The following is a 15,956-nucleotide window of genomic DNA, read 5'->3' on the forward strand; positions in this document are numbered from 1 at the left end:
TCCACATTGCGACCTGCTCAAGAACAGGCCTTGGGATATTGGCCATATACCACACCCCCTCGGGACTTATTGCTTAAATACATTGGTTAAAAAACAAAGGTCGCAAAAATTAAACCACATTGCTTCTTAATAGTAACATATTTATCTGTTTTTTAGGTGTAAAAAATACCCCAACGTGACAGTTTGTCTAAGGTGTTCTATAGCGTGTGTGTGTGTGTGTGATATTCACCTTTAGTATTAACTGTCTCTCTCTTCCCCACTCCCAGGCCCTACCCCAACGTGACAGAGTTTGATGGCCAGGATGCGTGTGGTTCCAATTGGGTAATAATTGACGTGGACCCCCCAGCTCGGGCAACAGAGGGAAACCCACAACAGGAGCCAGGTAATGTTTTATTCTCTTCTGTCTTACAACTGTATTGGTAAGGATAGATACCCACACACTGTTGAAAACATGGGGGGGGGGGGGCAAAACAAGGGCTGCACTCAATATTGTCCGTGCTGCAACACAACAATGCTGCTGTTCCCGGTACCCTGATTCACTGTAGTAGCATGTTAGGAACAACAAGTGTTGCATTTAATAATGTCTGTGCTGCAACACATAACAATACTAATAATGATACCTAATGACTTTATTGTCCATATGGTGAAATGTAGTTTGCAGCTCTTTGCACACATTAAAACGTATCATATCATATACACTGTAGTTGTACGGTAGGAACAACAAGTGTTGGGCTCAATAATGTCCGTCCTGCAACACAACGCTAACTATACTATTGTTCCTTCCAGGTACCTTGATCTTGTCTTTGAAGCCCTGGACCCAGTACGCCATCATGGTCAAGACCCAGCTCTCTGCCTCTGATGAACACCAGGTCCTTGGGGCCAAGAGCAAGATCACCTACGTCAGGACGGATGCCACCAGTAAGACCTTACTTTGAGATATAGCTGATCCAGAATGGCCCATAGGGCAGGAGCCTATCTCCTGTTTCATTAGCTCGAGGCAGCTAGATGTACCTACCCCCCCCCCCCCCCCCCCCCCCCCCCCCCTGGACAGGACGCTAGTCTATCGCAGGGCCTTCTCTCCAATCCATGTCCTTAATGCTGAGTTCCAAGCAGAGAGGCATCGGGTTCCATTTGAAAGTCTTTGTTATGAATCGACCAGGGATCGAATCCCCAGCCTTCTAATCTCAAGGCCGACTCTCTTAACCACAAGGCAACTGAGTTGGTTTTCTCAGTTCTTAATTAATTAATGTCTGCCTATTTAGTGATCTTAAGTCCACCTTCCCCTCCCCCAAACCCCTAATCAAGCCAACAGGTGAGTGGACAATCCAATCAGCCAGTCAGCTAGCAGGTTAGGTTCTCCAGTGTTGAGGGTGGGATTTGAATACCCCGGGTTGGGTAATAAGTGATAAGTGGTCTAAGAGCTACAACTTAGGCCTCAGCGTTTAGCTGTTGAGGTGTGTCAAAGCTAAAGGAATAGGAACAAGGAAGAGGAAGTTGATGATGAGATAGGAGGACGACCTTTACCTCCCTGTCTCATTGTTTCTCTGTCTTGTGCCAAACGGCTGTAGTCACTAGTCACTCAAGCAGAGCTCAGAAATCTTCTGTCACCCTGCGTGTGTGTGTGTGTGTGTGTGTGTGTGTGTGTGTGTGTGTGTCTCCAGAGGACAAACCGGTTTTGGTTTCATCAACAACAGGTGTTGTGTCATCTCCTTCCTGATAAACCACATCACAGTGTGTTATTATATTATTATAGTGGTATTACAGTGTAGCCGCGTGGCATGCAGCCTCACACACCTCGCACAGCACTGGCTGGCATGATGCGTTGGCTGGGACACCACCATCAGAGCCCGGCGGGCAGGGAGGCGGGAAGGCTTGTCGAGGGTCTTTTAGTTCCAGATTAAACAGTCTTCAACTGTAGTTTTAGTTTCACCCTCCTTGTCTCTAGCCTGGTCCCAGATCTAGAGTTTCACCCTCCTTGTCTCTAGCCTGGTCCCAGATCTAGAGCTTCACCCTCCTTGTCTCTAGCCTGGTCCCAGATCTGGAGGTTCACCCTCCTTGTCTCTAGCCTGGTCCCAGATCTAGAGTTTCACCCTCCTTGTCTCTAGCCTGGTCCCAGATCTGGAGGTTCACCCTCCTTGTCTCTAGCCTGGTCCCAGATCTAGAGTTTCACCCTCCTTGTCTCTAGCCTGGTCCCAGATCTGGAGGTTCACCCTCCTTGTCTCTAGCCTGGTCCCAGATCTGGAGTTTCACCCTCCTTGTCTCTAGCCTGGTCCCAGATCTAGAGTTTCACCCTCCTTGTCTCTAGCCTGGTCCCAGATCTATTTCTTCTATCCTGCAAGTCCTTGTCACTCATTGTCAAGCCGTGTTGGCTGACATCCATGCTACCTCGTCTACCTCCTGTCAGGTTTATGTTGCAGTGTTTCTCCTAAATCGTTGCCGCCACTCCAATAACAATTATAAAAGCCACTTCAGTCAGTGTAGAGGAAGGGAAGGAGACGGGTTAAAGAAAGATAGTTATGCCTTGAGACAATTGAGACATGGATTGTGTACACTACATGAACAAAAGTATGTGGACACCTGCTCGTCGAACATCTCATTCCAAAATCATGGGCATTAATATGGAGTTGGTCCTCGCTTTGCTGTTATAACAGCCTCCACTCTTCTGGGAAGGCTTTCCACTAGATGTTGGAACATGGATCACTAATACCTTTGACCTTACATAGCTAGTTAAAGGGCCAACCAGGGTGACTTGTTGCTCTAAAACACAGATTGATTTGGTGTTCAGTAATAAACCAGAGAGAGTGACTAAATCATTAGTGGCTGCTTCCATTCAGCCACAAGACTATAAGTGAGATCGCCACTGATGTTGGGCGATGAGAGCCAGTGAGCTCTTCAGTAAGGCCATTCTACTTCCAATGTTTGTCTGTGCAGAATGCATGGCTGTGTGCTTTTTTTATACACCTGTCAGAAACGGTTGTGGCTGAAATGGCCAAATCCACTAATTTGAAGGGATGTCCACATACTTTTGTATATATAGTGTATCACCCAGGACAATAAAGCCTGCTACTGCGTCTGTCTACTAGTCAGTCAGTCTCTGGGCTATTCATCTGTGATCTTACGTAATTCCTTCTTGTCTCACAGCTGATACATACTACAGTTAAACTTATTGCTAGGTTTATCTTTTGATCAGTGTATGGATATGTTTTGAGTTAAGTTATTCTGCATTCTGTGATCTGCTGACCTGAACAAGAAGAAGAATAAAGGTATGATTAACCCCTTGTATCCCCGTCCTCCCCCAGAGCCGTCAGTGCCCCTGGACCCCATCTCCTCGTCCAACTCTTCCTCTCAGATCCTGCTGAAGTGGAAACCTCCCACGGACCCCAACGGGAACATCACTCACTATCTGGTGTACTGTCAGCAGCAGCCTGAGGCCAGCGAACTCTACAAGTTCGATTACTGTCAGAAAGGTGAGTCTTTTCTCTGTGTGAACAGTTCTGTTCTATTCAGCGGATCTATTCTGCTGTTCTATTCAGCTGTTCTATTCAGCGGATCTATTCGGCTGTTCTATTCAGCTGTTCTATTCAGCTGTTCTATTCAGCGGATCTATTCTGCTGTTCTATTTAACTGTTATATTCTACTGTTCTATTTTGTTCTTCTGTTCTACTGTTATATTCTGTTCTACTGTTCTGTTCTACTGTTATATTCTGTTCTACTGTTCTGTTCTACTGTTATATTCTGTTCTACTGTTCTGTTCTGCTGTTGTATTATGCTGTTCTGTTCTGTTCTACTGTTCTGCTTTTCTGTTCTACTGTTCTGTTCTGCTGTTCTGTTCTGCTGTTCTATTATGCTGTTCTGTTCTGCTTTTCTGTTCTGCTGTTCTGTTCTGCTGTTCTATTATGCTGTTCTGTTCTGCTTTTCTGTTCTACTGTTCTGTTCTGCTGTTCTGTTCTGCTGTTCTATTATGCTGTTCTGTTCTGCTTTTCTGTTCTGCTGTTCTATTCTGCTGTTCTCTTTTCTACTGTTCTATTCTGTTCTACTGTTCTATTCTGTTCTACAGTTCTCTCTGGTTCATACAGATGATATAGTTATGTGACTATAATTAGTTAACTTCCAGAAAGGTGAGTGTGAGAGTGTCTTTCTCCGGTGGACTGTTCTATTGTAGTGATGGGAAAATGTATACAGTACAGTACCGCAATCAAATGTATTTTTTTTGTTTTTCTCCCCTAGCTAGTTAACGTAAGCTAGCGCTAGTCGGCTGTACCTCGGCCAAAACTCCGTATTTCTCCTTCTCTAGCTTGTTATCATCTTTGTTTAAAAAAAATAATAATTTAAAGTTTTATTACGTTTTCAATCAACCAACAAAACACATTCCATATTAACAGATGTGGCAAACATAAATAATATAAAACAAACCAAACTTGCAGCAGCACTATCAGCGTTCCTATTAGCTATTTCCAGCCTTCGCTGAGACGACGAGCAAATAATGAGTTTTTACAGCACGCAACATGTATCTGCTCATTTCCCTACACACCCCATTATAGTTGAGTAGTGGAGACCAGACTCTATCAAACCTGGGCCGTCTCTTGCAGAGGTCATCAGTGAGCTTTTCGAGAGGAAGAAAGTCAACAATCTGGTCAATCCACATTTGGATTGTACGCCGACCCCAGCTAAGTAACTAATACAAAGAGTTAAAGCGTAATTATGTGTTTTATCTCCAGTACTCTGCCATGATTGTCAGTTCTGTAGCTGCTCTACTGATAATCTCAGTGCGTCCTTGCTGGGATGACACAATCAGTCTACTACCGGAGAATATTAACACCAGGACACATTGGTTCACCGTTCCACCTGAGTGGACAGTACACAGCATACCATAATGTTCTGAATAATGGTCAAGTATACCTCGCTCCCTATTCCACTGAACCGCTTAGGCGTAACAAACACAAGTCCAACATTTAGCGGAAACTGTTAAACTACCTGTTCACTACCCTCCTGCACTCTGGGGATGTGCAACTCATACCCGGGCCTAATATCACCGAGCCAGCGATACTCACCGGAGTGGAAAGCAGTGGATGGCCTCGTCCACTGATCGTCGCCGCTGTGGAGGTGGGTGAGTGCTATGGTCCCATGGTTTCTCTCGACTCACCCGGCTCCAGGATAGATTTTGACTCTTCCAACATACCCAAGTCGCTATATACGCAATCCCTGACTCTGCTTCTGGTACGCAAGCTGTTTTAATTAGTTCCCCGCACCCAGTGCAGGCGGGAGGGATTGTTAATTGCACTACTGAACTGCCCCTAAACAAAACGGCCTAAACTCAGCCGTCAGAAAACACCGAAAATTTTACTTTTTTCAATGTGTCAATCACTCTCGAGTCATCTGGGACCCACGAGCTAAGCCCAAGGGACTACTATGGGGGCACTTGAACATTCGTAGTGTCATTCCAAAAAGTGATCAAATTCAACATCTACTCACAGACTCCAACCTTGACTTTCTCTGCCTCTCAGAGACATGGCTCCATACAAACTCTCCATCTGCTGCTTTGATTGTGTCTGGCTACAATGTTTTCAGGAGAGACAGGACTGAAGGAAGAGGGGGTGTGATGATTTACGTTAAAGAACATATCCGATGTAAACAAATTGAGTGGTCATGTGATAATGAACTAGACTGTATTGGCCTGAACGTTACACTGTCTCCCCAAATGTCTTTTACCCTTATTGGAATGTATAGGCCACCTTCCACCAAAAGTGTGTTTTTTGATCAGTTTAATACCATGCATAGGGAATGTGATTTTGGGAAAGAGGTCCTCTTAATGGGAGATTTTTATATTAATTATGAAGACAAGTCTTGTAGAAAAACCCTCAAATGGATCACTAATACCTTTGACCTTACACAGCTAGTTAAAGGGCCAACCAGGGTGAACTGTTGCTCTAAAACACAGATTTATATGGTGTTCAGTAATAAACCAGAGAGTGACTAAATCATTCAATATGGTTACTGGGCTATCTGATCATAATCTGACACTTATAGCCAGAAAGCTGTCCAAGAGCAGGTTTAACCTCTCTACTGTTAGAAAGCCGGATCAACTCAGAATACCTAGGAGTGAATTAAACTATTTTGAAAACGCAATTAAGGGAATTAACTGGAATGATCTCTTGTCCTATACAGACATGGAAGCTGATAGTCAGGTTTTTCTATCCACAATCCAGACTACAATAAATGGTTTCCTAAAGAAAATCCAAACCTGGCCAAAAGAGCACTCTTCCTTGTCTAAATGGAGAAATCTGGAAATTGATGAAAGGATGAGATTATGCTCTAAAAACAGCCCTAAAATCCAAATTAGAGCATGACAGATGTAGGTTTACCATGTTGAGAAATAAGGTGTTGAAAGAAATCAGACAGGCCAAGGCAAACTGTTTTATTAACATAATTGGTGAAGCAAAGGGAAATTCTAAATTGACCTGGGAGAATCTAAAAAAGTTAACAGGGAAAGACCATAGTAACACTGCAAAAAGACTAGAAATCATGGTGAATAACAATCTAACACAGGATGCAGTCGAAATAGCAATAGCCTTCAATTCCTACTTTATTGACTCTGTCAGGGTACTGACACAGAACCCCTCCACTGGTTTCTTGGGCTCAGTGCTAGTGAATGACACTCAACCTGTCTTCATCATAAGGCAGGTTTCTGAGTCAAAGGTGAACAAGGTGATTAGCTCACTAAAGAACTCTAAAGCCAAAGATGTGTTTGGGCTGGACTCTACCTTTCTTAAAAACTACAAAGAGTCACTCGTTGGCCCCATTACTAAGGTCACCAACACATCTATTGGTCTGGGGGTGTTTCCAAGGGTATGGAAGTCGGCCATAATAACGGCCATCTTTAAATCGAGTGACCCTGCTGACATGAGTAACTACAGGCCCATTAGTTTACTACCTGTGGTGTCGAAGGTTGTTGAAAAGTGTGTAGCAGAACAACTGATTGCCCACCTCAACAACAGCCCCTTCACATTACACTCCATGCAGTTTGGCTTCAGAGCGAAACACTCCACAGAAACAGCCAACTGCTTTCTTCTGGAAAATGTGAAGTCCAAGATGGACAAAGGAGGCGTTGTTGGGGCTGTGTTTCTGGACCTAAGGAAGGCTTTTGATACTGTTAACCATGAGATTCTCATGACAGAATTGTCCAAGTTCAACTTTTCCCCCGATGCCTTGAGATGGATGAAATCATACCTTGAAGGCAGAACTCAGCGTGTCAGAGTGAGCAATGAGCTGTCGCCCACTATTAGCTATGATGTGGGCGTGCCCCAAGGGTCAATACTGGGGCCCCTCCTGTTCAGCCTGTACATTAATGATCTGCCTTCTGTCTGTACTGGGTCTGAAGTTCAAATGTATGCAGATGATACAGTGATATATGTGCAAAGAGCAAACAACAAGCTGCACAAGAACTCACTACTGTAATGGTCCAGGTTACAAAGTGTCTCAGTGACTCGTGACTCGAGCATCTCAATGTGAAAAAAACTGTTTGCATGTTCTTCACAACGAGGGCATCAGATGCAACTGAGCCCAGATGTCTATGTGTCAGGGGAGAAGCTCCAGGTGATATCTGATTTGAAGTACCTTGGCATCATACTTGATTCCAACCTCTCTTTTAAAAAGCATGTGAAAAAGGTAATTCAAATAACCAAATTCAACCAGGCTAATTTCCGATTTATACAAAATTGTTTGACTACAGAGGTAGCAAAACTGTACTTCAAATTTATGATACTCCCCCACTTAACATACTGCTTGACTAGTTGGGCCCAAGCTTGCTGTACAACATTAAAACCTATTCAGTCTGTCTATTAAGGCTCTCAAAGTGCTTGATAGGAAGCCCAATAGCCATCATCACTGTTACATCCTCAGAAAGCATGAGCTCCTGAGTTGGGAAAATCTTGTGCAATACACCGATGCATGTCTTGTATTCAAGATCCTGAATGGCCTGGCTCCCCCTCCACTCAGTATTTTTGTTAAACAGAAAACCCAAACATATGGTAGCAGATCCACAAGGTCTGCCATGTGAGGTGACTGTATAGTTCCCTTAAGGAAAAGCACCTTTAGTAAATCCGCTTTCTCTGTGAGAGCTTCCCATGTCTGGAATACACTGCCATCAGACACACATAACTGCACCACATATCACACTTTCACAAAATGCATGAAGACATGGCTAAAGGTCAATCAGATTTGTGAACACAATCTCTAGCTGTGTATTGCCGCTTTCCATGTTGTCTGTTGTCTGTAGCTTGTGAGGTATGGAAACACTTTGTTGCTTTTATGAATTTTATCTTGTTGCTTTTTGTTCTATGTTGCTCTGTCTGTCTGCTCTGCTCATCTGCTTGAACGTGCCTCTAAAATAAATGTTGAAATCTATGTTATTCAGTTATTGCACACACACTGCTCGCGCGCGTCAACGCATATCACGCTGCAAGTCCTGCCTCTCCTATCTCCTCATTGGTTTATGTCTATATTCATTCTATTTATTTTGACCTTTTATTTAACTAGGCAAGTCAGTTAAGAACACAATCTTATTTTCAATGACGGCCTAGGAACAGTTGGTTAACTGCCTTGTTCAGGGGCAGAACGACACATTTTTACCTTGTCAGCTCGGGGATTCGATCTTGCAACCTTTCGGTTACTAGTTCAACGCTCTAACCACTAGGCTACCTGCCACCCCAAAGTCTCACTGGGGTGTAATAACATGTGTAATAACATTTGTAATTAGATTCTTTCATTTTGACATTAGTAGAAGAGCGGTATACCTTGTAGCAAACATTCGCCCATAACTCATCACTGATCGTCAGACAGAGATCCTTTTCCCAGATTATTTTCACCATAGTAAAGGAGGAGCCTACGTTCTCAGAAAGGAGTCTATAGATAAAGGAGATTTAGTCTTTGATGGATTGTGCTGTAGCAAGAAGGGTCTCAACTTCATTCAGCTGAGCTCTAAACCTCCCCTTGGAAGTGAACGAGGAAATGACGTGTCTAATTTGAAGATATAACAACAACAACAACAACTCTTGAAAGGATTTCAGTGTAGTAATGTTGTGATGAAACACGTCTGAACAGGTCCAGATCCCCAGAATACACCAAAGATTACAGTTGGCATCCCTCAGGGCTTTTGGCATGTCTGGGTTGTATACTATAGGTGAGTGGCATCCCTCAGGTCTTTTGGCAAGTCTGGGTTGTATACTATAGGTGAGTGGCATCCCTCAGGACTTTTGGCAAGTCTGGGTTGTATACTATAGGTGAGTGGCATCCCTCAAGACTTTTGTTATGTCTGGGTTGTATACTATAGGTAATCGGCATCCCTCAGGGCTTTTGGCAAGTCTGGGTTGTATACTATAGGTGAGTGGCATCCCTCAGGACTTTTGGCAAGTCTGGGTTGTATACTATAGGTGAGTGGCATCCCTCAGGACTTTTGTTATGTCTGGGTTGTATACTATAGGTGAGTGGCATCCCTCAGGGCTTTTGGCATGTCTGGGTTGTATACTACAGTGTATAGGTAATCGGCATCCCTCAGGGCTTTTGGCATGTCTGGGTTGTATACTACAGTGTATAGGTAATCGGCATCCCTCAGGACTTTTGGCAAGTCTGGGTTGTATACTATAGGTGAGTGGCATCCCTCAGGACTTTTGGCAAGTCTGGGTTGTATACTATAGGTGAGTGGCATCCCTCAGGGCTTTTGCCAAGTCTGGGTTGTATACTATAGGTGAGTGGCATCCCTCAGGTCTTTTGGCAAGTCTGAGATACATACTATAGGTGAGTGGCATCCCTCAGGACTTTTGGCAAGTCTGGGTTGTATACTATAGGTGAGTGGCATCCCTCAGGGATTTTGGCATGTCTGGGTTGTATACTATAGGAGAGTGGCATCCCTCAGGGATTTTGGCAAGTCTGGGTTGTATACTATAGGTGAGTGGCATCCCTCAGGGCTTTTGGCAAGTCTGGGTTTCATACTATAGGTGAGTGGCATCCCTCAGGGCTTTTGGCAAGTCTGGGTTGTATACTATAGGAGAGGGAGAGCATATCTGGGAGGAAATGCCAAGGTATTTCCTACAGTCCTTCCATGCTGGTTGGGTGCTGTAAATGACAAAGGTTTTGGCTATGTTGCCCACTTCGCTAAAGATATTAATGAATATAATTAAGTTTAGGGGCAATGAACCACAGGATTTGGGCCTCTATCTGAATCCACTAAATCCAGAGTCTTGTCTGTTTGTGAGCCATGTTAACATGTTGTGGATTTGGGCAGACCAGTAGTACAAATGAAGGCAGGGAAGGGCAAGACCACCCTTAGATTCAGGTTTCGATAGAGTGGAGTACTTGAACCCAGTTTTTTTTATTGCCCCATATACATTTGGTGATGCTTTGGTTGGTTGTTTTGACAAAATAAACTGGGAGGTAACATGGAAGTATCTGAAATAGTTCAATCGAGGGAGGATGTTCATACAGATAACATTTATTCTTCCCACTAAGCTGATTGGGAGGGAGATCCAGGTTCAGAGATCATTCTTGATTTCTTGATTTGATCCAGGAAAAGAGGAGATCATTTTCCTTAAAAAGGCCATTCATATCTGGTGTTACAAAGATCCCAATGTATTGAAACCCCTGTGTCTTACATTGGAACGGGCAGAGTGTCATAACTGAGCCGTTGAGTGTAAGATTGAGAGGGCAAACAGTGGATTTGTTCAAATGTATCTTATATCCTGAATACTTGCCGTACTTTGTAATTGTGTCTAAAATGGGAGGGATTTCTCAGGGTTGGATATGTAGAGCAAGACATCATCCGCGTAGATAGAAATCCTGTGCTCAAGACCGCCTACAGAAACACCCACAATACTTGGATTGTTCATTATCAACTCTGCCAAAGGCTCCGCCCCCAACAAGTAGAGCAGCCATGTTCTTTTTAAATGGTGAGCCATCATGTTTTCAGCCCTTTTATTTCCATGACTGATCAAAACTCATTTTCTCATAGCTCTCTCTTGTCCCTCTGCAGCAGACATGGTGCGCAATATGTTTGGAACATCCGATCGCAAATAAAATGGCAGGATCGAATCGCAGTACATATAGAATCGTGCCAATCGCAATATCCTCTCGGCACCTAAGTATGGTGATAATATCGTATCGTGAGGTCGCTGGCAATTCACAGCCCTATTTATTTAACATGTACACTGCTCAAAAAAATAAAGGGAACACTTAAACAACACAATGTAACTCCAAGTCAATCACACTTCTGTGAAATCAAACTGTCCACTTAGGAAGCAACACTGATTGACAATAAATTTCACATGCTGTTGTGCAAATGGAATAGACAAAAGGTGGAAATTATAGGCAATTAGTAAGACACCCCCAAAAAGGGAATGGTTCTGCAGGTGGTGACCACACACCACTTCTCAGTTCCTATGCTTCCTGGCTGATGTTTTGGTCACTTTTGAATGCTGGCAGTGCTCTCACTCTAGTGGTAGCATGAGACGGAGTCTACAACCCACACAAGTGGCTCAGGTAGTGCAGCTCATCCAGGATGGCACATCAATGCAAGCTGTGGCAAAAAGGTTTGCTGTGTCTGTCAGCGTAGTGTCCAGAGCATGGAGGCGCTACCAGGAGACAGGCCAGTACATCAGGAGACGTGGAGGAGGCCGTAGGAGAGCAACAACCCAGCAGCAGGACCGCTACCTCCGCCTTTGTGCAAGGAGGTTCACTGCCAGAGCCCTGCAAAATGACCTCCAGCAGGCCACAAATGTGCATGTGTCTGCTCAAACGGTCAGAAACAGACTCCATGAGGGTGGTATGAGGGCCCGACGTCCACAGGTGGGGGTTGTGCTTACAGCCCAACACCGTGCAGGGCGTTTGGCATTTGCCAGAGAACACCAAGATTGGCAAATTCACCACTGGCGCCCTGTGCTCTTCACAGATGAAAGCAGGTTCACACTGAGCACATGAGCACATGTGACAAAGTCTGGAGACGCCGTGGAGAACGTTCTGCTGCCTGCAACATCCTCCAGCATGACCGGTTTGGCGGTGGGTCAGTCATGGTGTGGGGTGGCATTTCTTTGTGGGGCCGCACAGCCCTCCATGTGCTCGCCAGAGGTAGCCTGACTGCCATTAGGTACCGAGATGAGATCCTCAGACCCCTTGTGAGACCATATGCTGACACATGCACATTTGTGGCCTGCTGGAGGTCATTTTGCAGGGCTCTGGCAGTGCTCCTCCTTGCACAAAGGCGGAGGTAGCGGTCCTGCTGCTGGGTTGTTGCCCTCCTACGGCCTCCTCCACGTCTCCTGATGTACTGGCCTTTCTCCTGGTAGCGCCTGCATGCTCTGGACACTACGCTGACAGACACAGCAAACCTTTTTGCCACAGTTCGCATTGATGTGCCATCCTGGATGAACTGCACTACCTGAGCCACTTGTGTGGGTTGTAGACTCCGTCTCATGCTACCACTAGAGTGAGAGCACCGCCAGCATTCAAAAGTGACCAAAACATCAGCCAGGAAGCATAGGAACTGAGAAGTGGTCTGTGGTCACCACCTGCAGAATCACTCCTGTTTTGGGGGGTGTCTTGCTAATTGCCTATAATTTCCACCTTTTGTCTATTCCATTTGCACAACAGCATGTGAAATTTATTGTCAATCAGTGTTGCTTCCTAAGTGGACAGTTTGATTTCACAGAGGTGTGATTGACTTGGAGTTACATTGTGTTGTTTAAGTGTTCCCTTTATTTTTTTGAGCAGTGTATTATAACAGGGAGTCCCATTGAGACCAAGGTATATTTCACAAGGGAGCATTTACAAAATACGATATAATACAAATATATTTCCCGACTTATTATTCTATTCTTTTGGACTGCTGCCAGAGGTGGGTGGGTGGGTGGGTGGGTGGGTGGGTGGGTGTGTGTGTGTGAGGGACTGTGATTCAGAGGTGGTTGGAATAGTTTCTTACCTGATTTGGCCTTGCACTAACAAGTGGCAGCCACTCACTCTGTGTCACACAGACAAGCTCTACTTTAACGTCCTCTTCTACTCCCATGCACTCAGCCAAACAGTCTAGACAACACTAGTCTGGATGGGATCATGTGAGGGTTGTTTTATATCAACCAGATGAGACACTGAGGACAGTTACTGACAGGATGGAGTCTTGACCAATGTTCCCTCTATTTGTTTTTCAGCACTGAGCAAATTTCCTGTCTGCTGAGCGCAAACTTGAACATTGTGAAAGTTCTGGCGGGTTGTTTTACTGTGAACACTGAGGCTGTACCCGCGTTAAGTTACAGTTTGTCTACAGTAGGAGCGAATGTGTGATGTGAAATGTAGACCTACATATAACATCACACATTTGCTCCTACTGTAGACAAACTAAGAATGACTTACAGTAGTGAGTGCATACATTTTCATACTTTGTTTTTGTACTGTTTTTTTGTACTGGTCCACCGTGGGAATCGAACCCACGGCCCTGGCGTTGCAAGCGCCACACGGGACCACATTCCATGAGACTTTGTGAAGAAAATATGCAGGGCTTGACATTAACCTGTTTATCCACTTGTCCTTCACTGAAAATGGAGGTGAAAATGTTGTGGTATTTGAGGCAAGAAACCACTTTACAAAATAAAACTTTATTATTCCCATACCATTATTACAGAGAATCAGTCAAATTGTGCTACCCTCTGCCTATTGGCTACTTAGCTTATTCAAGCCTGTCTCAAAATACAACACGGCCCCTTTAAGACATTTAAAAAATAAGCTCTTTACCTGACTCACTTTTCAAAGAAGGCTATAAATGTACACATGTCGTGCTGTTGTAGGAAGCAACCACTCCCCCGTTGTTGACTAGAAAGTATCTATAACTGGGCTAATAATTCACTAACTAGCAAAGAATATGAACAAATGTGCACGGGTGGCTACATGCATTTCTCGTTTTGATCTCAAAAGAAGTGCGTCTACTCAGGTGTTGTAAATACAGTTCAAAGTAAATGGTACAAATCCATATATTGCAAAAATGGATATGGCTCGCCCGGCAAAGGAAAGGCACCCTGTGTGAAAAATTCTATGAGAAACAGTGACATAAATTGTGAATAATCTATAATGATAAATCCTATATTGGTCTTCCACAGTCAGGCCTACCCAAGATGTACTGTGCAAGTAGGGCTAATAGTAGAACCTACAATTGAAACTGATGAGGCTGTCAATTGAGTCAGAAATTCACAGGTTTCAGATTTGTTTCAATTTATTTCAGTTATTTTTTTGCGCTCTCTCTTAATAGAGAAACAACCGCATTGTATGTTCTAAGTTTATAACGATGCTTAAACAACATCAGGAGGACCAGTTTTGAGGTCTGGGTAAAATAGAAGAAATTTAGATTTTTTTTGTGTGTAGTTACCCCTTTAAGTGTGCAAACATCTAGCACTGCCATTGGGTTAACAGTGTTTCTGTAGCACATGAAGAGTTCAAAATAAATGCCCACTGGCTTGATGCAAATAATCATGATATCATTCTGCCAAGTAGGCATACTGTAGGTATAGGCATTTCATTGAGAAGGTTAGGCCTATCGTTAGAATCTAGATTTTTCCCTTAATTGATTTATACATGGACATTTTACTTCATATTATGAGGCATGTCTTACCTTTCTTCAAAGTAGCCTATAGACAAAATCCCACCATAGAAACGTAGAGGCAATTCTTTTTTATGAAGACTTCCTCATATGCGTTCTGCTGTTTATTTTTCTTTCATTATCTAGCAGCCAAGGGCATTATCCTAGTCATACTAGCAACTAGAGGTCGACCGGTTATGAATTTCCAACGCCGATACCGATTATTGGAGGAACAAAAAAAGCCAATACCGATTAGTCGGCCTATTTTTTTTTACATTTATTATTATTTTTGTATTTAATTTATTTATTTATTTGTAATAATGTCAATTACAACAACACTGAATGAACACTTTTATTTTGACTTAATATAATACATCATTAAAATCAATTTAGCCTCAAATAAATAATGAAACATGTTCAATTTGGTTTAAATAATGCAACAACTAAGTTTTGGAGAAGAAAGTAAAAGTGCAATATGTGCCAAGTAAAAAGCTAACGTTTAAGTTCCTTGCTCAGAACATGAGAACATATGAAAGCTGGTGATTCCATTTAACATGAGTCTTCAATATTCCCAGGTAAGAAGTTTTAGGTTGTAGTTATTATAGGAATTATAGGAATTTTTCTCTCTATACCATTTGTATTTCATATACCTTTGACTATTGGATGTTCTTAAAGGCACTATAGTATTGCCAGTGTAACAGTATAGCTTCCGTCCCTCTCCCCGCCCCTACCTGGGCTCGAACCAGGAACACATCGACAACAGCCACCCTCGAAGCATTGTTACCCCTCGCTCCACAAAAGCCACAGCCATTGCAGAGCAAGGGGAACAACTACTTCAAGGTCTCAGAGCGAGTGACGTCACCAATTTGAAATGCTATTAGCGTGCACCCCGCTAACTAGCTAGCCATTATACATCGGTTACACCAGCCTAATCTCGGGAGTTGATAGGCTTGAAGTCATAAACAGCTCAATGCTTCAAGCACAGCGAAGAGCTGCTGGCAAACACACGAAAGTGCTATTTGAATGAATGCTTACGAGCCTGCTGCTGCCTACCACCGCTCAGTCAGACTGCTCTATCAAATGTCAAATCATAGACCTGATTATAACATAATAGCACACAGAAATACAAGCCGTAGGTCATTAATATGGTCAAATCCGGAAACTATCATTTCGAAAACAAAACGTTTATTCTTTCAGTGAAATACAGAACCGTTCCTTATTTAATCTAACAGGTGGCATCCCGAAGTCTAAATATTGCTGTTACATTGCACAACCTTCAATGTTATGTCATAATTATGTGCAATTCAGGCGAATTAATTAATTACGGTCTTTCTTAGGAAGAAATGGT

At 43.5% G+C, this 15,956-nt stretch overlaps 1 protein-coding gene across 2 annotated transcripts in view; it reads left to right on the forward strand.

Moving 5' to 3' along the window:
* LOC129813579 (insulin receptor-like) overlaps window positions 1–15,956 on the forward strand; it is a 131,483-nt gene that overhangs the window by 88,425 nt on the left and 27,102 nt on the right. For both annotated transcript variants that reach the window (XM_055865901.1, XM_055865902.1), the window contains exons 9-11: window positions 267–382; window positions 787–918; window positions 3,300–3,467. In XM_055865901.1, coding sequence (XP_055721876.1) covers window positions 267–382; window positions 787–918; window positions 3,300–3,467 — 416 coding nt within the window. The remainder of the gene's footprint in view (window positions 1–266; window positions 383–786; window positions 919–3,299; window positions 3,468–15,956) is intronic.

This window comes from Salvelinus fontinalis, chromosome 17 (assembly GCF_029448725.1).
Source record: "Salvelinus fontinalis isolate EN_2023a chromosome 17, ASM2944872v1, whole genome shotgun sequence".
Classification (NCBI taxonomy): Eukaryota; Metazoa; Chordata; class Actinopteri; order Salmoniformes; family Salmonidae; genus Salvelinus; species Salvelinus fontinalis.